General features: G+C 44.8%; 1 protein-coding gene across 4 annotated transcripts in view; it reads left to right on the top strand.

Moving 5' to 3' along the window:
• The window catches only part of slc23a1 (solute carrier family 23 member 1), a 157904-nt gene that overhangs the window by 70035 nt on the left and 64057 nt on the right, over positions 1-23812 (top strand). For 3 of the 4 annotated variants that reach the window (XM_085995250.1, XM_085995249.1, XM_085995251.1), the window contains exons 3-5: positions 195-278; positions 16909-17031; positions 18106-18263. In XM_085995250.1, coding sequence (XP_085851376.1) covers positions 195-278; positions 16909-17031; positions 18106-18263 — 365 coding nt within the window. The remainder of the gene's footprint in view (positions 1-194; positions 279-16908; positions 17032-18105; positions 18264-23812) is intronic. The other variant, XM_085995252.1, reaches the window with a different exon arrangement.

The following is a 23812-nucleotide window of genomic DNA, read 5'->3' on the forward strand; positions in this document are numbered from 1 at the left end:
GGGGATGGGGAGAACAGCAAAGCAAGACAAAAACAATAGTAAGAGATACAAAAAGAAACTTGAGGGATATCAAGATTAACACAAGTTTTTACGATTATTGAAGAAAAAGGGTAATGTGGGCCTTTTAAAACAGATGGGGTAATATAGCAAATAAAAATAAGGAAGTGACAGACTTGTTGAATTATTTTGTGTAGGTCTTCACAGAAGAGGATGATAATATAACTGACACTCCAGGGAAATTAATAATGGATCCAGGACTGGAACGTCTTAAAGTTAATGTAAGCAAGAAAACCGTATTAGAAAAAATAATGACACTAAAGACTGACAAAGCCCCAGGACCTGATTGTTTCCAGCCCAGAGTTTTAAAGGAAGTAGCTGAGGAAATTGCAGATGCTTTAGCTATAATCTTCCAAAATGGTCTCAATTCAGGAATTGTCCCTTTTTTTAAAATTGGAAAATTGCAATATAACTCCATTATTTAAGAAGGTGAGAGAAATCAGGAAATTATAGACATAGAAACATAGAAGATAGGAGCAGGAGTAGGCCATTTGGCCCCTCGAGCCTGCTCCGCCATTCAATGAGATCATTGCTGATCATCCTAATTCAGTACCCTGTTCCTGCCTTCTCTCCATATTCCTGGATCCCTTTAGCCTTAAGAAATATATCCAACTCCTTGAATATATTTAATGAATTGGCCTCTACTGCCTTCTTTGGCAGAGAATTCCATAGGTTCACCACTCTGGGTGAAGAAACTCCTCCTCCATTTCTGTCCTAATTGGCTTACCCCTTATCCTTAGACTGTGACCCCTGGTTCTGGACTCCCTGACCATCAGGAACATCCTTCCAGTGTCTAGTCCTGTTAGAATTTTATAAGTTTTGATGAGATCCCCTCTCATTCTTCTAAACTCCAGCGAGTATAAGCCCAATCGACCCAATTTCGCCTCATACGTCATTCCTGCCATCCCAGGTATCAGCCTGGTGAATCTTAGCTGCACTACTTCCATGGCAAGAACATCCTTCCTCAGATAAGGTGACCAAAACTGCACACAATACTCAATATGTGGCCTCACCAAGGCCCTGTACAACTGCAGCAAGACATCCTTGTTCCTGTACTCAAACCCTCTCGCTAAGAAGGCCAACATACCATTTGCCGCCTTAACTGCCTGCATGCTTACCTTCAGCGACTGGTGCACAAGGACGCCCAGGTCTCCTTGCACTTCCCCTTCTCCCAATCTATTGCCATTTAGATAATCTGCCTTCCTGTTTTTGACACCAAAGTGGATAACCTCGCATTTATCCACGTTATATTGCATCTGCCATGCTTCTGACCAATCACCCAACCTGTCCAAATCATACTGGAGTTTCTCGGCATGCTCCTCATAGCACACACGCCCACCCAGCTTTGTGTCGTCTGCAAACTTGGAGACATTGCATCTAGTTCCCTAGTCCAGATCATTAATATATATTGTGAATAGCTGGGGTCCAAGGACCAATCCCTGCGGTACCCCACTAGTCACTGCCTGCCACTCGGAAAAAGACCCGTTTATTCCAACTCTTTGCTTTCTGTCTGCCAACCAGTTCTCTATCCAAGTCAATACCTTGCCCCCAATCCCATGTGCCTTAATTTTACACACTAATCTCTTATGCGGGACCTTATCGAAAGCCTTTTGAAAATCCAAATGCACCACATCCACTGGTTCTCCCTTATCTATTTTACCAGTTACATCCTCAAAAAAATTCCAGCAGATTAGTCAAGCACGATTTACCTTTCGTAAAGCCATGTTGACTTTGTCCGATCCGGTCACTTTCCAAGTGCTCTGCTATTACATCCTTTATAATGGACATTTTCCCCACTACCGATGTTGGGCTTCTGTAATTCCCCGTTTTCTTTCTACCACCCTTTTTGAACAGTGGGGTAACATTAGCTACCCTCCAATCCATGGTTACTGTTCCAGAATCTATCGAATTTTGGAAGATGACCATCAATGCATCTACTATTTCTAGGGCCACTTCCTTAAGTACCCTAGGATATAGATTATCAGGCCCTGGGGATTTATCGGCCCTCAATACTTTCAATTTTCCTAACACCATTTCCCTACAAATACTGATTTCTCTCAGTTCCTCCCTTTCATTAGACCCTATGTTCCCCGATATCTTTGGGAGGTTATTTGTGTCCTCCTTTGTGAAGACAGAACTAAAGTATGTATTTAATTGGTCCGCCAGTTCTTTGTTCCCCATTATAAATTCCCCTGATTCTGACTGCAAGGGACCTACGCTTGACTTCACCAATCTTTTTCTCTTCACATATCTATAAAAGCTTTTACAGTCAGTTTTTATGTTCCCTGAAAGCTTATTCTCATACTCTATTTCCCCCCTCTTAATTAATCCCTTTGTCCTCCTTTGAACCCTAAACTGCTCCCAATCCTCAGGTTTACTGCTTTTTCTGGCCAATTTATATGTCCTCTCCTTGGATCGTGTGCTATCCCTAATTTCCCTTGTTAGCCATGGTTGAGTCACCTTTTTTTGTTTTATTTTTATGCCAAACTGGGATGAACAAATTCTGTAGTTCATCCATCCGATCTTTGAATATTTGCCATTGCCCATTCACCGTCAACCCTTTGAGTGACATTCCCCAATCAATCCTACCCAAGTCGCATCTCATACCATCGTAGTCTCCTTTATTTAAATTCAGGACCCTAGTCTCTGAGTCAACTATTTCACTCACTGAATTATATCATATTATGATTGCTCCGACCAAAGGGGCCTCGGACAACAAGATTGCTAATTAATCCTTTCTCATTACATAATACCCAGTCTAAGATGGCCTGATCTCCAGTTGGTTCCTCAACATATTGGTCCAGGAAACCATCCCGTATACACTCCAAGAATTCCTCCTCCACAGTATTGTTACTAATTTGGTAAGCCCAAACTATATGTAGATTAAAGTCACCCATGATAACTACTGTGCCCTTATTGCACGCTTCTCTAATTTCTCGTTTAATGCCATCCCCGACCTCCGCATTACTGTTTGGAGGTCTATATACCACTCCCACTAACGTTTTCTGCCCCTTGGTATTTCTCAGTTCTACCCATGCAGATTCCACATCATCAGAGCTAATATCCAATTGTGTTAATCCCCTCTTGAACCAGCAATGCTACCCCACCTCCTTTTCCTTTCTGCCTATCTTTCCTGAATATTGAATACCCCTGGATGTTGAGTTCCCAGCCTTGGCCACCCTGGAGCCATGTTTCCGCAATCCCAAGCATATCATATTCGTTTACTTCTATTTGCGCAGTAATTCATCCACCTTATTACGAATGCTCCTCTTGTTAAGACACAAAGCCTTCAGGCTTGTTTTTTTAATGCTCTTAGATCTTTTAGAATAATTATTTACTGTGGCCATGTTTGATTTAAACCCTTGATTTCTCTGCCTGTCACTTTTGTTCTCCTTCCTATCTTTTGCTTTTATCCTTGTTTCCCTTTTCTTTGTTTCCCCGCTCAGGTTCCCAACCCCCTGCCATTTTAGTTTAAACCCTCCCCCAGAGCACTAGCAAACACTCCCCCCTAGGACATCGGTCCCGGCCCTGCCCAGGTGCAAACCGTCTGGTTTGAACTGGTCCCACCTCCCCCAGAACCGGTTCCAATGTCCCAGGAATTTGAATCCCTCCCCCTGGCACCATTCCTCTAGCCACGTATTCATCTGAAATATCCTTCTATTTCTTCTCTGACTAGCACGTGGCACTGGTAGCAATCCTGAGATTACCACCTTTTGAGGTCCTGTTTTTTAATTTGCCTCCTAACTCCCTATATTCAGCTTTTAGGACCTCATCCGGTTTTTTCCTATATCGTTGGTACCTATATGCACCACGACAACTGGCTGTTCACCCTCCCCCTCCAGAATGCCCTGCAGCTGCTCCGAGACATCCTTGACCCTTGCACCAGGGAGGCAACATACCATTCTGGAGTCTCGTTTGCGGCCGCAGAAACACCTATCTATTCCCCTTACAATAGAATCCCCTATTACTATAGCTCTCCCCCTCTTTTTTTCCTCCCGTCCTGTGCAGCAGAACCACCCCTGGTGCCAGGAAGTTGGCTGCTGCTGCCTTCCCCTGTTAAGCCATCCCCCCCCATCAGTATCCAAAGTGGTATATCTGTTTGAGAAGGGGATGGCCACAGGGGACTCCTGCACTACCTGCCTGCACCTACTACTCTGCCTGTTGGTCACCTGTTAGTCTAACATCTGTTATGGGGAAGTTATTGGAATCTATAATTAAGGACAGAGTGACTGAGCACTTAGAGAAATTTGAGCTGATTAGAGAGAGCCCACATAGATTTGTAAAGGGTAGGTCACATCTAACGAACCTAATTGAATTTTGAGGCAGTATCTAAAGTAGTAGATAGGAGAATGCCTATGGATGTAGTTTATATGGACTTCCAGCAGGAGGCTCCATATAAGAAACTGTTAGCTAAAATTAAAGATCATGGAATTCAACGGCAAATTATTCATAGAATCATAGTATAGTACAGCACAGAAGGAGGCCATTCAGCCCATTGAATCTGCACCAGCTCTTTCATAGAGTAATCCAGTTAGCCCCATTCCTCCACTCTTTTTCCCCATATTCCTGGAATTATTTCTCCATCAAATATTTTTCCAATTCCCTTTTTGAAGGCTAGTATTGAATCTATATCCACCACCCTATCAGACTGCATTCCAAATTCTAACCACTGGTTCTTTTGCCAATCACCTTAAATCTGTGCCCTCTGGTTATCAGTGCTTCAGCCATTGGAAACAGTTTCTCTTTCTTGACTCTATTTTACACACCTCTATCAAAAATCCTCTTTGCCATCTCTGCTCGAAGGAGAATGACCTCGGCTTCTTCAGTCTATCCATGTAATTGTAATCGCTCATCCCTGGAACCATTCTAGTAAATCTCTTCTGACCGAGCGGTCTGCACAGAGCGGCATTAAACCGACTGCACATAAACAGTGTTTTATTTGGGAAGAATTCAGAGAAGAAGGGGAAGGAGTTGCTGCTTTTTGCCTACACTACGTGTAGTGCTTTGTTTTAAAGATAGATTGTAGGAATGTCTAGTTCCTATCCAAAGACTGAGGGCCACTCGGGCGCTTAAACAAAATGAAGTTTAATGGAAACTAACAGGTTTAAACAAGTAATTGCAGGAGAACATCAAGTGTAGCTCTATTCAGTTCGGAGGCTCCACGAGGACTGCTCGCTGGTCCCGTGGTTGATGTCATGATGTCATCGCGTTCTTCCCGCCAGTGGGGGATCATGTGATGTACGGCGTGATGTCATCGCGTTTACCCGCGCTGTTGAAGTAATCATGCTCTATACAAGTAAACAGTATACATAAAGATACAGACTCAGGCTGTAGCTAACATGTTGTTAAAGGGAATTATATAAAAACAGTCTGAGTCCTTTAGTGGCTCCGCCACAAGATATTTAGGCCTAGAAATTCAGTTAGGGGCGCCCAGCTGGCTAGCACCCAAAAGTTAGCGCTGGGCGCGGAGCCATTAGCGATCGTCAGATACTCGGCTTCAGCGCCCCAATCCGGAACCGGGCGCTATTCCAGGGTGTGCCCGCCTCCGCTTGGGGCGCTGAAACTGAATTTCAGCGCTCTTGGCGCCGCTGCGGAGCGGCAGGCTGCGGTACTGCAGGCCTCCTCCTTCTCTTAAGGGGGAGCTGCCTGCAACGGGGAGATCGCCGCTGGAGAGTGCCGGCAAATGAGCCCGGCACCTCGGAGAAGTTCCGGGTTCGCGGAAAGCAGCCGGCAATGCCGCGGGGGGGGGTGGAGGAGGCCGGGGAAGGAGGTGCGGGCAGGTGGCCGCCGAAAAAGCGGCCGGCCGCACCTCCACCTTAAAGCGCCCCACTAAGGCTAGAGTACGGCCCTGTTTTCTGGTCGCTGTTTGCGGAGGAGGCGGCCGCAACTAAATATGGGGATCGGGCCAGTTTCGGGGCGGAACCGGGGCACTGCGCACACCGATGACGTCATCAGTGCCGGCGCAGCGCTAACGGCTACTGCCGCCAATACCGCTGCACTGAATATCAGCGCAAACTCATTTTTGGCGCAGAAGCCCTCTTTAGGCGGTAACTGGCCGCAAAGCTGGCAGTGCCTTAATGAATTTCTAGGCCTTAATTTCATAACCCAAAACTTAATCTAGATCAAGCCAAGAAACTAAACTGTAAACTAAGTTATTTAATTAAATAGAAGGTGGTCATCTAGGGATGGCAGTGCAGGCAGTATGCTGCAACTTCAGCATGTGGGAGTTTGTGGAGAGCATTGTGATCCCGGACAACCAGGTTTGCAGTAAGTGCCTGCATCTTGATCAACTTCAGCTCAGAGTTTTTAAGCTGGAGTCTCAGGTGCAGACATTGTGGGGCATCAGGGAGAACATAAGAACATAAGAAATAGGAGCAGGAATAGGTCATTTGGCCCCTTGAGCCTGCTCTGCCATTCAATAAGATCATGGCTGATCTTCTACCTCATCTCCACTTTGCTGCACTATCCCTTGATTCACTTAACATTCAAAAATCTATCGATCTCTATCTTGAATATACTCTACGACTGAGCCTCCACAGCTCTATGGGGTAGAGAATTCCAGAGATTCACCATCCTCTGAGTGAAGAAATTTCTCCTTCTCTCAGTCCTAAATGGCTGACCCCTTATTCTGAAACTGTGACCTCTGGTTCTAGACTCCCCAGGCAGGGCAAACATCCTCCCTGCATCTACCCTGTCGAGCCCTGTAAGAATTTTGTATGTTTCAATGAGATCACCTCTCATTCTTCTAAATTCACTGTTTACTACACTTCCAAGTTCCGTGGCATCTGCAAACTTTGAATTCTGCCCTGTATCCTCAAGTCCAAGTCATTAATGTATACCAAAAAAAGCAGTGGTCCTAGTACTGAACCTTGGGGAACTCCAGTGCACATCTCCCTCCAGTCCAAAAAACAGCCATTCACCACAATTGTTTTCTGTCCCGTAACCAATTTTGTATCCAAGCTGCTACTGTCCTTTTTATCCCATGGGCTTCAATTTTGCTAACAAGCCTAATATGTGGTTCTTTTATCAAATGCCTTTTGAAAGTCCATATACACATCAACTGCACTGTCCTTATCCACCCTCTGTTACCTCATCAAAAAACTCAATCAAGTTGGCCAAACACAAGTTGCCCTTAACAAACCTGTGCTGGCTCTCCTTCTTTTAGTCCATGCTTGTCCAAGTGGTTGTTAACTTTCTCCTGGATTATTGTTTCTAAAAGCTTCCCCACCACTGACTGACTTTAAACTACCAGTTCTGACGAAAGGTCATCGATCTGAAACATTAACTCTGTTTCTCTCTTCACAGATGCTGCCTGACCTGCTGAGTTTCTTCAGCATTTTCTGTTTTTATTACTGACTTTAAACTGACTCGCCTGTAATTGCCAGGTTTATCCTTCTCCCCTTTTTTGAACCAAGGTGTAATATTTGCAATCCTCCAGTCCTTTGGCACCACACCTGTCATAGAGTCATAGAGTCATAGAGTAATACAGCACAGATAGAGGCCCTTCGGCCCATCGTGTCCATGCCGGCCATCAAGCCCTGTCTAATCTAATCCCATATTCCAGCATTTGGCCCGTAGCCTTGTATGCTATGGCATTTCAAATGCTCATCCAAATGCTTCTTAAATGTTGTGAGGGTTTCTGCCTCCACAACCCTTTCAGGCAGTGAGTTCCAGACTCCAACCACCCTCTGGGTGGAAAAAGTTCTTTCTCAAATCCCCTCTAAACCTCCCTCCCTTTACCTTGAATCTATGCCCCCTAGTTATTGACCCCTCTACTAAGGGGAAAAGCTCCTCAGCATCCATCCTATCTATGCCCCTCACAATTTTGTACACCTCAATCATGTCCCCCCTCAGCCTCCTCTGCTCCAAGGAAAACAAACCCAATCTGCCCAGTCTCTCTTCATAGCTGAAGCGCTCCAGCCCTGGTAACATCCTGGTGAACCTCCTCTGCACCCTCTCTAACGCGATCACATCTTTCCTGTAGTGTGGCGACCAGAACTGCACACAGTATTCCAGCTGTGGCCTAACCAGTGTTTTATACAGCTCCATCATAACCTCCTTGCTCTTATATTCTATGCCTCGGCTAATGAAGGCAAGTATCCCATATGCCTTTTTTACCACCTTATCCACCTGTTCCGCCGCCTTCAGGGATCTGTGTACCTGCACACCCAGATCCCTCTGACCCTCCGTCTTGCCTAGGGTCTTACCATTCATTGTGTATTCCCTTGCCTTGTTAGACCCCCCCAAAGTGCATCACCTCGCACTTTTCCGGGTTAAATTCCATTTGCCACTGTTCCGCCCATCTGACCAACCAACCTGTATCTAAGAAGGATTGGAAAATTGTGGCCAGCACCTCCATAATTTCTACCCTTATTTCCCTCAGCAACCTAGGATGCATCCCATATGGACTGGGTGACTTACCTATTTTAAGTACTGCCAGCCTTTCTAGTACCACCTCTATCTATTTTTATCTCATCCAGTATCTCTGCAAACTCCTCATTTACCATAGCTTTGGCAAAGCCCTCTTCTTGGTAATCACAGATACAAAAGTTCTCCTTTTAGTACCTCCAGCCATGCCTTCTGTCTCCACCAATAGATCTCCATCTTGGTCCCTAATTGCATCCCCCCCCCCCCCCCCCGCCACCACCACCACCCCCGCTCTTCTGACAACCTTTTTACTGTTAATATGCCTGTAGAAGACATTTGGGCCTTGATTTTAATGGAGGAGGCGGGATGGAGTCGGGTTGCCTGGTGGGCGGGTTTCAGACCCGCTGCTGGTTTCAGCCGCTCCCGATGTCCCATTTTGGTTTAATTGGACCAATTAGTCCAGTCGTGCGCGCTGCCTGCTGCATTGCCTGGGAGCGGGTCTGTTGGTCTGCACTGATGAGGTCATTGCTACACTTGGTTTTTAAGGGCTCCAAGTAGCCTCAGCCTCTCATTTCTCATTCCTGCTGCAGCTTGAATGGCCAAGGAGACCATGAGTGCTGCAAAATCCATGGCTGCTCCCCATTTCACTGAGGAGTCCCTGCAAACTCTTGTGCAGGGAGTAAGAGGTCGCAGGGAGATTCTGTTCCCCGATGGCTGGAGGAAACCTCCTCCGCAGACAAAGGCAGACTGGCTGGAGATTGCCAAGAAGGTAAGCACAGGGTCGCTATGTGCATGCACCTGGCTGCAGTGCCGAAAATGCTTCAATGATCTTCTGCAAACATGAAAAGTGAGTATCACATCACACTTGCCTTCAATCTGATTTCCCCCTTCTCATCACCAGCACTCTGCTTTGTAAGCCTGCTCCTCCACATCCCACCTTACCCTTACTTCCCTTGTCTCTGTCTCTGTCTCGAATCACTTCACCATCCTGCTATGCAGCCCTCGCACTCGCTCTCACTGTTATGCAATGACAACAACTAACAACACACAGGGAGGCTGTTTCCTCTTTCCACCTCACTCCATCTTGGTCTCCCTCTAAGCTTCTAGGTTTTGGATTCTTCACACTCACTCCATCACTCTCTGGCTGAAACTCCACTTGTGTCCCTTCTTGCAGGAAATGCTAGTCCACAATAAGGAGGAGAGAACAAAGACAGGAGGAGGCACACCATCCCTGGCCACATTAACAAACACTGAGGAGGCTGCTCACTACATCGTGGGAGATGGCGAGGAGCTGGAAGTGGGGGACGGATCATCTGCACAAAAGGATGTGTCTGCTACCTGAAAAGCTGATGTCTAACTCATGCCTTTACTCTCCCACAGGACCATCGAGAGCCCCCCTCCCCACTGTTCAGGAGGAAGAGCCGGACAACTCCTCGGAGGAACCTGGAGCCTCTGAGGAAGCAGTGTCACCAGGACTCCGCACCCAGCACCAGCGCAGAAACGCACACCTCAGCGGGTCCTTCGCGACATAGAGTAGTGTTGTCACCTGGAGCATCACAGCTCACAAGTGAGCATCAGCAGATGGTGGAGACAGCGACAGCAGTGGAGAGTTCTCGTCGGAGGTTGCAGGACTCTGCTAGCTGTGCTCAGCTGCATGTAGACGCTGTGCCTCTGGGCCATCCAGAAAGAGAGCGGTGCTGGAACTCCAGGAACAAGTGCAGGAGTCTCTGACAGGGTTTGTGTCCAGGGTAACTGCGAGTGTGCAGAGAATGGAGGAGTCCATCTCTAACATGAGCACTGCCTTTGTGGAGGCAATGGTGCATGAACATTCCACCATGGAGAGGGTGGCAGGGTCGCCAGACTCACGAAATAGATTGTCTACAATGGAGGAGAGATGGGCATCTATTGAGGAGAGACACCAGAAGTTCATGAATGTCCATGTTATGAGGACTGTCAGTGCAGAGACGAGTCCTCATGACTCCACTGATGTGCAGCAAGGTGCTCGCCAGCCACTTGCTAGCACTGAATTGCGCTGACCCATGAGAGGGATGTTGGTGGCAGACAATAAGTAAGTGTGGGTTCCTCTCCAAGTGCTCATACAACCATGCCACCGCAGAGCCCTCGGTCAGCACACCAAACTGAGATGGCCGTCTCAGCCCCTGCACAGCTGCAGGAAGAGCAGACTGTGGAAGAGCCCTCACAGGCTCCCAAACCCAGAGGATGCCTGCCAAAGGCGTCCAAGCAGGCGCAGCACCAAATTGAGCAAGATGCCTCTACATCTGCTGAAGCAGCATGTAGAAGCACACACAAATAGTCACAAGGGTAGTCACTTGGGTGTTTTATTGTGCTGTAAAGTATCGAGTGTCCTCCTTTTGTGATGTCATTAAACAAGTGTGATGGTAAAGAGTTGAGGTTCTGGTCTATGTGTTCTAGGAACTGGAAGTTGCACAGTAAGGGCTCAGGGCTAATTCCATTTATAATGATGATGATGGTGACCGTGATCGGCAAGCAGTGTTTATTGTACAGATGATGTATCGTGTGTTAAGAATCTCGACATAATGGGGGTGATTTTGTTAATGGGGGCACGTTGGAGGCGGGACTGCTGCTTGGTGGCTCAATGTCCCGCCTCCAGCGATTTGTGGCCAGCCCACGCTATTTTCCCTTGATTGACCTTGTTAAGCCCACCCAGCAGACTAATTAAGGGAAAGCCGGTTGCAGAGAATGTCAACGTATGATGTTTCAGCTGTCAAATTTTTGACAGATGAATTGTCATAGTTTGACAGCTCTGTGAAGCTGTCAGTGACATTCTCTGTAGTTTGATGAGGTCTTGAATTCAAAACCTCATCAAACTTCTTTCTTTTACAGAAATGAGATGGTTGTTGCATCTGAGAATGCAACGGCCATCTGTCATCTGCAACACTGAAGTCCGAGACTCTCCGCATACACGCCGACTGAAGCCTGCAGGGAGAAACAAAGGTAAGTACACTTTTTTGCTAACACTTTGCACTTACCTCAGATACTCACCTCTCCACTCTTGCACCCATCACTTACCTTCACAGCACACCTTTGCACCTCCCCCTCCCCGAGACCCAGTACTCGCTTCGCTGACTTGGCAGGTTTTGGAGCCTTCGGGAAGCCCGCACTTGTGAGGGCAAAAAGGGGGTAATCCTATTTTCTGCCTGTTAACAGGTAGTTAATAGGCTTTAATCCCTTCCCGCCTCCAAGGAGACGGGACCCGGCACGGGATGGCTACCTGCCTCCTGGCAAGGTGGCATGGAGGCGGGTTGGGCACCCGCCCCAAATTCTGCCATTTTCCCGGCAGTCCCACCTCCATACCCGTCTCCCCAGGGCTGGCAAAATCGCCGCCTATATATTTTTCTCCATCTGCCAGCCACCTGTGTTTGAAGCATAAGCTTACGCGAATCTGGCATGGATGAGTGCATCCCTTGCCTGACAACCAGCAATGTGGTCGCGTGCTGCTACATTGGCCACATCCGGTCCTGCAAGGCGTGGCTCGTTGTCCTCCTCCTCATCTTCTGAGGGATGTGTGTGCTGAGCCATTTCATTCGGCAGCACTAAGCTGCACTGCTGTGCGATGTTGTGCAGGGCACAGCAGACCACGATAATTCTGGACACCCTGGCTGGTGCATACTGCAGGGCTCCACCAGATCTGTCCAGGCATCGGAATCGCATTTTGAGCAAGTCGATGGTTTCCTCTATGATACTTCTGGTGGAAATGTGGCTCACATTGTAGTGCTCCTCAGCCTCGTTTGATGGCCTCCTCATCGGTGTCATGAGCCACTTTTTCAGGGGATAGCCCTTGTCGCCAAGTAGCCATCCGGAAATTTGGGTTTGGCAGATGGAAGAGTTGAGGCACAGTAGACTGCCGCAGGATGAAGGCGTCACAGCAACTGCCAGGGTACTTTGCGCAAACATGCGTTATGATCTTCTTGTGGTTACACACCAGCTGGATGTTCAGGGAGTGGAATCCCTTGCAGTTGACAAATACAGTTGGGTTGTGATAGGGGGCCCTAATGACTACATGTGTACAGTCTATGATGCCCTGCACCATTGGCAAGCCTGCCTTATTTGCAAAGCCAACTGCATGCGCAGTCACACTTGAGCCATCCGAGGAGAAGTGGATGTAACTGTGCGACTTTGCAAAGAGGGCATCAGTGACCTGCGTGATGCAGGTGTGTGCGGCCGACTGGGAGATGCTGCTGATGTCTGCAGCTGATCCCTGGAAGAAGCCCGAAGCAAAGAAGTTTATTGCGGTGGTGACTTTGACAGCCACTGGTAAGGAGTGTCCACCCGCTTCTCTGGGCTCCAGGTGTTGGTGCAGCATTGCGCAGATGTCAGTGACTATGTCTCTCTCAAGTCTTGGCCTCCTTTGGCACTGCTGCTCAGTTTTGCTGAGGAAGCTGATCCTCTGCCTGTAAACCCTGTGTTGGGGGTATCTCCTGCGGTGAGGTGCAGCCCTGCGCTGAGACCCTGTGCAGCAGCAGGTGGTTGAGGAGGAGGTTGGTGCTCCTGGTGCTGCTGTTGTAACTGGTTGTGCTGCTGCTGTAGCTGCTCTTCCTCCGAATCTGACGACCAGGATGAGAGGGTGTAAATGGTTCCCATACCATTGCTATAGATTTGAATTGAGGAAAGAAGCTTGAAGCACACAGTCAAAATGGCCTGAGGATATTCCAAACAGGTGACACTACAGATGGCTCTCTGCTTGAACACTCAAGCTCAGTAGAGTTGCAAAATCTTTGCCAAAACCTCCAACAACAAAGTTGTGGCATTTGAATGTCAGCCATGTTGCAGGAGCGCTTTTAAGCAGCTGCAGCAACTGACACCAATTCATGACCTGGAGAAACCTGACTCATTGCAGCTGGTGTGTTTCTCAGAAGATGGGAAACACATTAAAAAAATGTACCAAAATCAGAAACTCCTATTAAAATAGGATTAGAAAAGTAGTTAACCAGCTGTTAATTGCCTTGAGTGCCTTCCCCGCTGTTTGGTGTCGGTCAGTTCGGGAGCGGCTGACCCAACACTTGCGAAAGTAGCGTGGAGGCGGGTTCGCATCCCGCCGGCAGTTTTTCCGATTTTTCGCTGCCGACCCGCCCCCTTAGTTGAATTACATTCGTGGCCCAATTTCCTTTTATGTTGGCCACCAATCTATTCTCTTACTGTTTCCTCTTACAGGAAACTTTCGTTTAACCGGAGGTTAAAAGTCCAGAAAGCTCTATCTACCGGCAAAATTCAGGAGCCATTTTCTATAAGTTTTTTTACTTCTCGTTGCTTTTTTTTCCCCCAGTCAGGCTCTGCAAGGTCTGTAGCTAAGCAACAGCTTCAGCTAGAGACGCTTGCAGCTGCAGCCGACTGTTTTGAAGCTGTTGCTAACAGGGTTTGTTGATTCATACGGAGCTGAAAAGCTCTATGTTTTAACATTGCCACTGGTTTATATGGTAGTTTTGATCTAACGGCACCAGCTCGGTCCCGTCAGTGCCAGATACCAGAAAGTTTCCTGTATTTCCTTTTTCACTTCTGTACTTTTTATATTCAGCCTGATTCTCCCTTGTATTATCAAGCTAACATCTGTCAATGTCCCCTTTTTCTGCTTCATCCTACTCTCTAACTCCTTTGTCATCCAGGGAGCTCTGACTTTGGTTGCCTTCCCTTTTCCCCCTTGTGGGAATATACCTAGACTGTACCCGAACCATCTCTCCTTTAAAGGCTGCCTATTGACCCGTTGCATTTCTGCCTGCCAGTTTTTGACTCCAGTTTACCTAGGCCAGGTACCTCCTCAATTCGATGAGATTAGCCCTCTCCTCTCCTCCAGTTAAGTATTTTTATTCTAGATTGCTCCTTGTCCTTCTCCATAACTAATCTAAACCTTGTGATACTATTCTCACTATTCCCAAGGTGCTCCCTGACTGACATTCTCCACTTGTCCTCCTTCATCCCCCAGGACTAGATTCAGCAATGCCTCCTTCCTCTTTGGGCAGGAAACATACTGATCAAGAAAATTCTCGAACACAATTCAAAAATTCTTCCCCTTCTCACAATCACTGCCCCATTCAATATTGGGGTAGTTAAAGTCTCTCATTATCACTACTCTATATAGTTCTTGACCTGGTTAGGAGATTGGTTCTGTGGCAGAAGACAGAGTAATGGTAAAGGGTATGTACTCCAATTGGAAAGAAGTGACTAGTGGTGTCCCACAAGGATCTGTGCTGATACCTCAACTATTCATTATATTTATTAATGACTTGGAGCCATATTAATGACTTGGAGCCATATATCCAAGTTTGCTGATGACAAAAGATTGGTGGTATAGTAATTTGTGTAGACTGGAGCATAAAATAAGAGACATTGATAGATTAAGTGAATGGGTAAAACTGTGGCAGATGGATTTCAATGCAGGTAAGTGTGTGGCCATCCATTTTGGACCAAAAAAGGATAGATCTGTGTATTTAAATGGTGAAAAGCTAGGAACAGTGGAGGTCTAAAGAGATTTAGACATGTACACAAAACACTAAAATGTAGTAATTAGGTACAAAGGTAATCAAAAAGGGTAATGGATGGTTAGCTTTTATAACTAGAGGGCTAGAATATAAAGGGGAGGAAGTTTTGCTACAGCTACACAAAGCCCTGGATAAAACACATCTGGAGTACTGTGTACAGTTCTGGGAACCACGCCTTAGAAAGTATATATTGGCCTTGGAAGGAGTGCAGAGCAGATTCATCAGAATGTGACCAGGGCTCCAATGGTTAGATTATCAGGAGAGATTACATAAATATGGCTTGTATTCTCTGGAATATAAAAGGTTAAGGGGTGATTTGATTGAAGTTTTTAGGATTTTGAAAGGAATTGATAGACAAACTTTTTTTGCTGGTGGGGGAGTTGAGGACAAGGGGACATAACTTTAAAATCAGAGCCAGGACATTCCAAGGAGAGGTTAGGAAACTCCTCTTTGCACAAAGGGTGGTAGAGTATGGAACTCTCCCACAAAAAGGAGTATATGCTAGCTCAGTTAATAATTTTAAATCTGACAGCAAAAATATTTTGCTAGGCAAGGTATAAAAGGATATGATGCCAAGGCAGGTGAATGGGGTTGAGATACAGATCCGCGATGATCTAATTGAATGGTGGAACAGGTTTGAGGGGCTGATTGGCCTATTCTTGTTCCTATGTTGTTAACAACAAGAAAATCAATGGTCCTGATACCGGCCCATGGGGGATCCAACTGCATACTTCTCTCCAGTCAGAAAAACAGCCATTCACCACTACTCTCTCTCCTATTGCTTAGCCAATTTCATACCCATACAAACTGCAACCTAAAAGGAGCCAGAATCAGAATTTTTGTACTACAGCATCAGAATACAGCATTAGTCTTGGCATTTGAATATCAAGGGTCAATAATAATAGGGTATTGCAAAATTGCAGTTAACTGTTTCACTTGTTTGTAAAAGCAATTTTATTATACAGTGCAGTCGATGTTCAAAGGGAATTAATTAGTTGGGTAGGGGGTGGTAGAAGAGGCAAGTGATTACATTACTTTTTGACCTCTTTCCTGTCTGTCCCTGTGAATGTGATAGCTCTCTACCTGGGCGAGTAGGCAAAATGTGGATAATGCAACAAGAGGCCAAGACCATGAGTATGAGTTGTGATTTTTCTCTCCTATCTGTTACTCATAAAAATGCTATAAGAAATGAAGAAATTTAATGCACATTGGTGACCATTTTGAAATGGCTAACTCAGATTTGCCAACAGCTAGAAATTGCACAATATTTGGTTGCAGTGACCTTTCACAATCTTGCTGCTCTCTTCTCACAAATATCTGAAATACTCGTACTCCCAGTGGCTCAGTGGGTAACAGAATGGTTTTGTGTTGGCCCTTGCAAATCGGGAGGCAATAGGTCTAAGCTGAGTCACTAATTGAGATGGCAGTTGGGGCACTATATAGTTGGTTTCAGAATCCTTGGGATGGGGGGAAAATGACCACAATCCTACCCTAGATTGGCACCCAGTGATCCCTGTTGAGTGCTTATGTGTTGATGCCTCGGGAGGACCGAATTGGCTGGCTTATCCTGTCGCCCCACCCCAGTTGAATGGGCTACTTACTCTTGTCGTCTAGGCTCACACTTGAAGAATGACCATGTGGGCAAAGAACTGGATTGCTGGCAATGCATTAGAATTCTACCCCAGCATAAGATGCTGCCTTCTGGAGGGGTAGGGGGGTAAACAAAATATCAGTAAACTTCAAATAGTCATACATGTTCTGCTAATACAGTTCCATCCCTAAGAGAAATCCTCTTGGAAATTCAGCTTTTTGTAATTTGACTTTTACTTTAGTTGTGAAAAACACTTGGAGCTGGATAGTGATCATACTATAACGTTTGATATGAATTGCAATTGTCGTACAATAACATGGTTTCTACTCGCAAGCTATTACATTGTAGCTACTCTGCTTCATATGATGTGTTTCTCAGGATGAAATAACAAATGTAAATGGTCCAGAACAATCCATACTTCCGACAAGTAGAGGTTTTGATATGATCTACAGAATAGAAGATATTCCTCCCTGGTATCTTTGCATTTTGCTTGGATTTCAGGTATTTTCCTTTTATTTTACTTGCATGCTAGTTGTGCGTAACACTTATACTTTTTTTAAAAATTACAAACTAAAATCTTTATCACAAAAGGCACAAGGAATCTTTGTCATGGTCTATAATTTAGCTTGTGTACTGAATGCTGCTTTTAGCTTTGATGTGTGCTTTATTTTTAGAACATCCATATGTTGATGTCAGTGGAAATACAAATCATAATATTTCAGTCTCATTAAAATTTCAGCAAGTGCTTTTTTTTTTTAATGCTATGTCCCCCACTGGATTTGTCAGATGTCTTTCGTGACTGTTCTCCAGCTCGTTCCCTTGCCTGACACTTTATCCTGCGATGCCCTTGCTGTAAGCTTTTTGCTGAAGAATTCTCAAGGGGGTTGAAGGAATGAAACTATTTAGAACATCCCCTAGGAGAAATATCACTAGCATCATCTGTTTGCCAGGACAGAAGGTGGAAGTGATTCTGCCCAGATGGAGCAGCTACTGGAATTCTTTTTAGATTTGTGGTGTGATGGTGCTGCATGCCAACGTATTAATACACTGCCCTGTGGCGTAGGAAGTTGCAGGTTGACCCAATTCCTGATAGCTTCCTCATTTCTCTTGGACCCTTCGAGATAGATAGTAACTTGAGGTGAGCTACTTTATCACAAGGGATATTGGAAGTGAATTTATTTAGCCACATCTACTTGTAGGCTTAGTGTGATACCGATAGACTTGGCAGCCCATTTTTCTTCGATATGAGCATGTCATATTACTGTTGCATGAGTGAAGTACTGTTGGTACAACATCCATTGGCAGCAGCAACACAGGCTCTTTGTATGTATCCACTTTCAGCAGCCACATTTCCTTATGATTGAATTGCCACAGTTTTTGTTTTAAAGAGGCCTAAAGAAGAGAAAATTGTGATGTGTTACTGGTATTTTTCTGAGTGTCTAACTTGCTTTAAGTTTCATCTCAATTTTTTTCATTAATTTCTGAAGCATGTAATAGTTTATTTTTCTGTACAAACACTCGGTAGAATTGCCTATTGACAAACATTGTTAAAAATCTTTAATTTTGGTTTTCCAGCACTATTTGACTTGCTTTAGTGGAACCATAGCTGTGCCTTTCCTGCTGGCTGAATCACTCTGTGTTGGAAAAGATCAGCACACAGTTAGTCAGCTGATTGGTACCATCTTCACCTGTGTGGGAATTACCACTCTCATTCAGACAACATTTGGATGCAGGTTTGTAATGTTTATAACCATCTGAATAATGTGAATTACTTTTTCCTTTTGAGATCTTTGATAATGTATGTGTGGCTCAGTTGGTAGCACACTCTCCTGAGTCAGAAGGTTGTGGGTTCAAGTCCCACTCCAGGGGCTTGAGCACATAAAGCTAGGCTGACACTCCAGTGCAGTGCTGAGGGAGTGCTGCACTGTTTGAGGTGCTGTCTTTCAGATGAGATGTTAAACCAAGGTCCTGTCTACTCTCAGGTGTAAGGAATTAGCACACACACACGCTAGCGGGGTTGGGGTTATTTGTCTCTGGCCAATCAGAAGCCTCTGAGCTGCTCCAGGGACCCCCTTTGCGGTTTCGAAGTGCTCCCCTATTCCTGAGTTCTGACCGCCGGACTTATTCGGTAGCGATATAGACAGAAAACAACGTGACTCATGGTTTGGGTGCAAAACAGACCAGTATTTATTGAAAACAAAAGAAAGAAAAATTGATATGGCTCTTATGCCTGGTACAGCACTTTTACTTAAACACAGTACACTTGGTGTCCACTAGAGGGCTCCCTGCTCAGTGCAACACTACTTTACTTTAAATACAGTACTTTTTACTTAGAAACCCTTTGCGCACTACAGCACCTTAGCTTAGTGGCTTTTACTTAAAAACAGCGCTTTAATACAGTTACTTTAAAAACCGCTAACAGCGTTCACCACAGCACTACAGCTTGATGCAACGCTCCTTTCAATACAGTTTCAAATACAGTACTCTAACAGCTACTCCTTGAATTCGGTATTTAAAACTGTATTAACTGTTCACTATAGCACTTCTCTGCTAGGTGCAACACTGTCTTGCTTAAATAGGGGAGGAGAAACGGACACAACGAAGGGAATCGACTAAAATCACAAATTTAATGAAATTCCCAATTTACACCCACCCCTATGCCTATTCTAAGTTGCCTTGTGGAAGGCCAGAAAAATATATGCTCACCATTGGAAATGCCTGCTCCGTGTCCTGTGAACTTGGATCTTCACTGCCCCAAAGTGAAAAACACCCCAGTGTTTTAAAAGTAAACTGCTGGTGTTTCGCTTCTACAGGCAGACTCCCATGCTGTAGAGGGACACGGAGGCGAGGCCAGAGAGGGAGAGTACTATCTTTTATACCCCCTTTTGGGGTCCACCCAGATCTGGATGTTTCTGGGCTAAAACAAAAGGGATCCAACTGCCCCATTGTCCAGTAATGGGTTTGAATGTGTTCTCCCATTCATTTAAATGTTTTCTCCTCAGTTTGGGTGTGTCCACTTGATATACAAACAATTGCTAATAGCATTCAATTTCTTTGTAAACAAAGCATTGCCCTGTGGTCATCTAAAACCGCAATTGATTGACAGTCTTGAGTGCTTAGCAAACAAAGTTCCCTTGTTCATTCTGGCAGTTTCAAGCACTTGATCTTAGAGTCAACATTGTAGAACGTTCTGTAAACAGGCATCGATTGTCCTGCTGCAGGGCGGGGGAAACTCCCCTTTGACAGATTTGACTGCCATTGAACCTTTCTTCACAGACACACATAAAGCTGTTTTCCAAGTCCTTTGTCTTCGGCCATGCGGTCTGACGGCCATTTTTGATCCCTGAAATTTTTATAAAGGCGTATCACCCAGGGATTCTTTACTCAAAATTAATCTTCGGAGCTGTAAATTATTGCAAAATCTTACACAGGTGGATGATAAAGGTCCCATGGCACTATTTCGAAGAAGAGTAGAGGAGTTATCCCCGGTATCCTACCAATATTTCTTCTTCAACCAACATAACAGTTTATCTGGCCATTTTCACATTGCTGTTTGTGGGAGCTTGCTGTGCGCAAATTGGTTGCCATGTTTCCCACATTACAACAGTGACTCCACTTCAGAAGTACTTCATTGGCTGTAAAGCGCTTTGAGACGTCCGGTGGCCGTGAAAGGTGCTACTGTATATAAATACAAGTCTTTCTTTCTATAATAGTCACCTAATTTATAAAGTTAGAGAAAGTTATGGAAAGAATAAACTTTAACAGATGCTTAAGCAATTATTCACTTGATTTTTTTTAACAGGCTAGTTAGCTGTCATTTAGTTTACCTGGCACTGGTTCTGAGACCTTGTTCTAGTTATTTTTCTCATTGAACCACATAAGATTCTGAGAGGGCTTGACTGGGTAGATGCTGAGAGGCTGTTTCCCCTGGCTGGAGAGTTTGGAACTAGAGGTCACGGTCTCGGGATAAGGGGTTGGCTATTTAGGACTGAGATGAGGAGAAATTTCTTCACTCTCGGTTGTGAATCTTTGGAATTCTTTACCCCAGAGGGCTGTGGTTGCTCAGTCATTGAGCATATTCAAGGCTGAGATCGATAGATTCTTGGACTGTAAGGGAATCGAGGGATATGGGGATCATGCAGGAAAGTGGAGTTGAGGTCTAGGGTCAGCCATGATCTTATTGAATGGTGGAGGTGGCTCGAGGGGCTGTATGGCCTACTCCTGCTTATATTTCTAGTGTTCTCTAGTCACCGCATTGTAATCTGCATTATGTTTTCTTGATTAAGTGCCATATTTTATCATTTTTGACAGTTTGCTGATATGCTTGCAAGAAAATAATTGATTGATGTAGTGCCCTGTCATTTTTTTTCCTGACAAGTCTTATAAGAGAACTTGCATTCATATTGGGCCTGATCACATCTTCAGGATATCTTGGAGCACAATAAATTAATTTAAGTATAGATACTTTTGCTTTGAGGCAAATGTATCAATCAATTTCCAGTTGGGATTTTAATCTGCTCTTGGTAGAGGAAGGGCTATTGACCAGGACATTTCTTATCTTCTGGTCAATGTTCTTCCCTTTAATCAGCACTGCCAAAAATAAATTGTGTTTACGTACATAACAATTGTGACTACATTCCAAAAGTAAACCCATTGGCTATCACTCATGCACGTGCACCATGCACACCCAATTACTGAATTGGTTTATATTAATGTCATTTTTGTTGTCACTAAAGCACAACTCTTCACCGCACACTGTCCACAGTTGGCTGTTTCCCTGCATTTATTTTTCTATTTGTCTTCTGCCGTCAACTGTAATTAGCGTTCAAACACTGTAAAATGACACAAACGGAAACAAATCTACGGTCCAAATAATAGATTTAATTTTAAAGTCCAACAGATGTAATTTTTTTCACTTTATTTTATAATAAATGCAGAGCTTGTAATGGGAAGAAATTGTGGGTTGTTGAAAACAAGTTGATGGCTGGTGTATCTATTGGCTTGTTCCAACTTGAGTATATGATTAATGTTGACTGAGCCTGCGCTCACCTGAAGGAGACGGCCACACTAGTAGCTGTTTTGTATTGTGAGCCTCTTTCCATTAGGAACTGCGTTGTGATGACCCAAACTTATTTCACTTGTGGGGGCCCTGTTCCATCAGTAGGATTGAAAGATTATCAGCCCATCAGAGGTGCAAGGACAGTGTGCTGACTTATTTGTTTACATATCTATCTTCCTGCAAATCAGCCATTTATTTGGAATGCATTTTAGAAATCCAATTTTAAAGTTTAATTACAAGACAAGCACCTTAGTCACTGCTGTATTGCAGTACAAATAACAATAGTTTCTTCACCATGCAGGCTTTCACCAATCCTAATTATTTTGCTTATGACATTCTCTGTGGATTTTATATTCTCGACAATCCATTTGACATGAGATCATTAAATCTTTCAAAATATGTTTTGTCAGCAGCATATTTCAAAGTTGGTTACTTAACTTAAAATGACTAGAAAATCAACTTTTTAAGGTGGGAAGTGACTAATTCCTGGATGATTGGAAACTCTATACAAGTTAGAAATCTTTTTCCCCTCATTCCCATTTCCCAGAATGCAAGGAAGTCTCATCTGTTCTAGAATGTGTACAATTATTTATAGAATAGAAATAGGAATGGTTGTTCTAGGGTCACTGTTGAACAAACACACAGCACTTTGAATTCATTTCAGTTAGGGTGGGCAAACTTATTAACATTCAGTTATATAGTGCCTTTCACAACCTGAAGATTTGCTAAACCACTTCACAGCTGAAGAAGTACTTCTGGAATCCCAGTCACTGTTGTAAAGAAATGAGGCAGCCAATTTGCACACAGCAAGGTCCCATAAATGACAAGATAATCTGGGGTTTTTTGGTTGAGGGATAAGTACTTGCCAGGACACTGGGAGAACTTCCTCGCTCTTCAAATAATGCCATGAATTTTTTTTTACATTCGCCTAGGAGGGCAGATAGGAGCTCTGTTTAAAATCTCATCTGACAGTGCAGCACTTCCTCAGTACTGCACTGAAGAGTCAGCCTAGATTATGTGCTTAATTCTACATAAGAATTAGGAGTAGGCCATACGGCCCCTCGAGCCTGCTCTGCCATTCAATAAGATCATGGCTGATCTACGACCTCAACTCCACTTTCCCGCCCAATCCCCATATCCCTTGATTCCACTAGAGTCCAAAAATCTATCGCCACCTTGAATATACTCAACGACTGAGCATCCACAGCCCTTTGGGGCAGAGAAATCCAAAGATTCACAACCCTCTGAGTGAAGAAGTTCCTCCTCGTCTCAGTCTTAAAAGGTCTACCCCTTACCCTTTGTCTATGCCCCCTAGTTCTGGACTTTCCAGCCAGGGGAAACAATCTTGGGGAAACAATCTCTCGGCATCTACCCTGTCAATGTCCCTCAGAATCTTATGTTTCAATGAGATCACCTCATTCTTCTAAATTCTAAAGCATATAGGCCTAATCTACTCAATCTCTTCTTATAGGAAAACCCTCTGATCCCAGGGATTATTCTAGTGAATCTTTGTTGAATTGCCTCTAAGGCAAATATATCCTTCCTGAGATAAGGAGATCAAAACTGTACATCATACTCCAGGTGTGGTCTCACCAAAGCCCTGTACAATTGTAGCAAGACTTCCTTACTCTTTTACTCTTATAAATGTAAGTCTGTCTTTCTTTTATACTCCAACCCCCTTGCAATAAAGGCCAACATGCCATTTGCCTTCCTTATTGCTTGCTGTACCTGCATGCTAGCTTTCTGTGTTTCTTGCACAAGGACACCTAAATCTCAATGAACACCAACATTTAATAATTTCTCACCATTTAAAAAAAATAAAAAAAATAATAATAATTCTGTATTTCTATTCTTCCTACCAACGTGACTAACCTCACAATTCCCCACATTATCCTCCATCTGCCACCTTATTGCCCACTCACTTAACCTGCCTATATCCCTTTGCAGGCTCTTTGGGCCAGAAATTCAGTGGGCTTTGCGCCCAGTTACCGCCCAAAGAGGGCTTCTGCGCCAGTAGAAGAGTTTGCGCTGATATTCAGTGCTGCGGTAATGGCAGCGGTAGCCGGTAGCGCTGCGCCGGCACCGATGACGTCATCGGTGTGCACAGTGCCCCGGTTCCGCCCCGCTACCGGCCCGACCCCCATATTTAGTTGCGGCCGCCTCTTCCGCAGCGGCCGCAAACAACGATGTGAAGACCGGGCCGTGCTGCAGCCTTAGTGGCGC

The sequence above is a fragment of the Somniosus microcephalus genome, chromosome 8, assembly GCF_052327205.1.
Source record: "Somniosus microcephalus isolate GS21.2 chromosome 8, FLI_Smic_1.0, whole genome shotgun sequence".
NCBI lineage: Eukaryota > Metazoa > Chordata > Chondrichthyes > Squaliformes > Somniosidae > Somniosus > Somniosus microcephalus.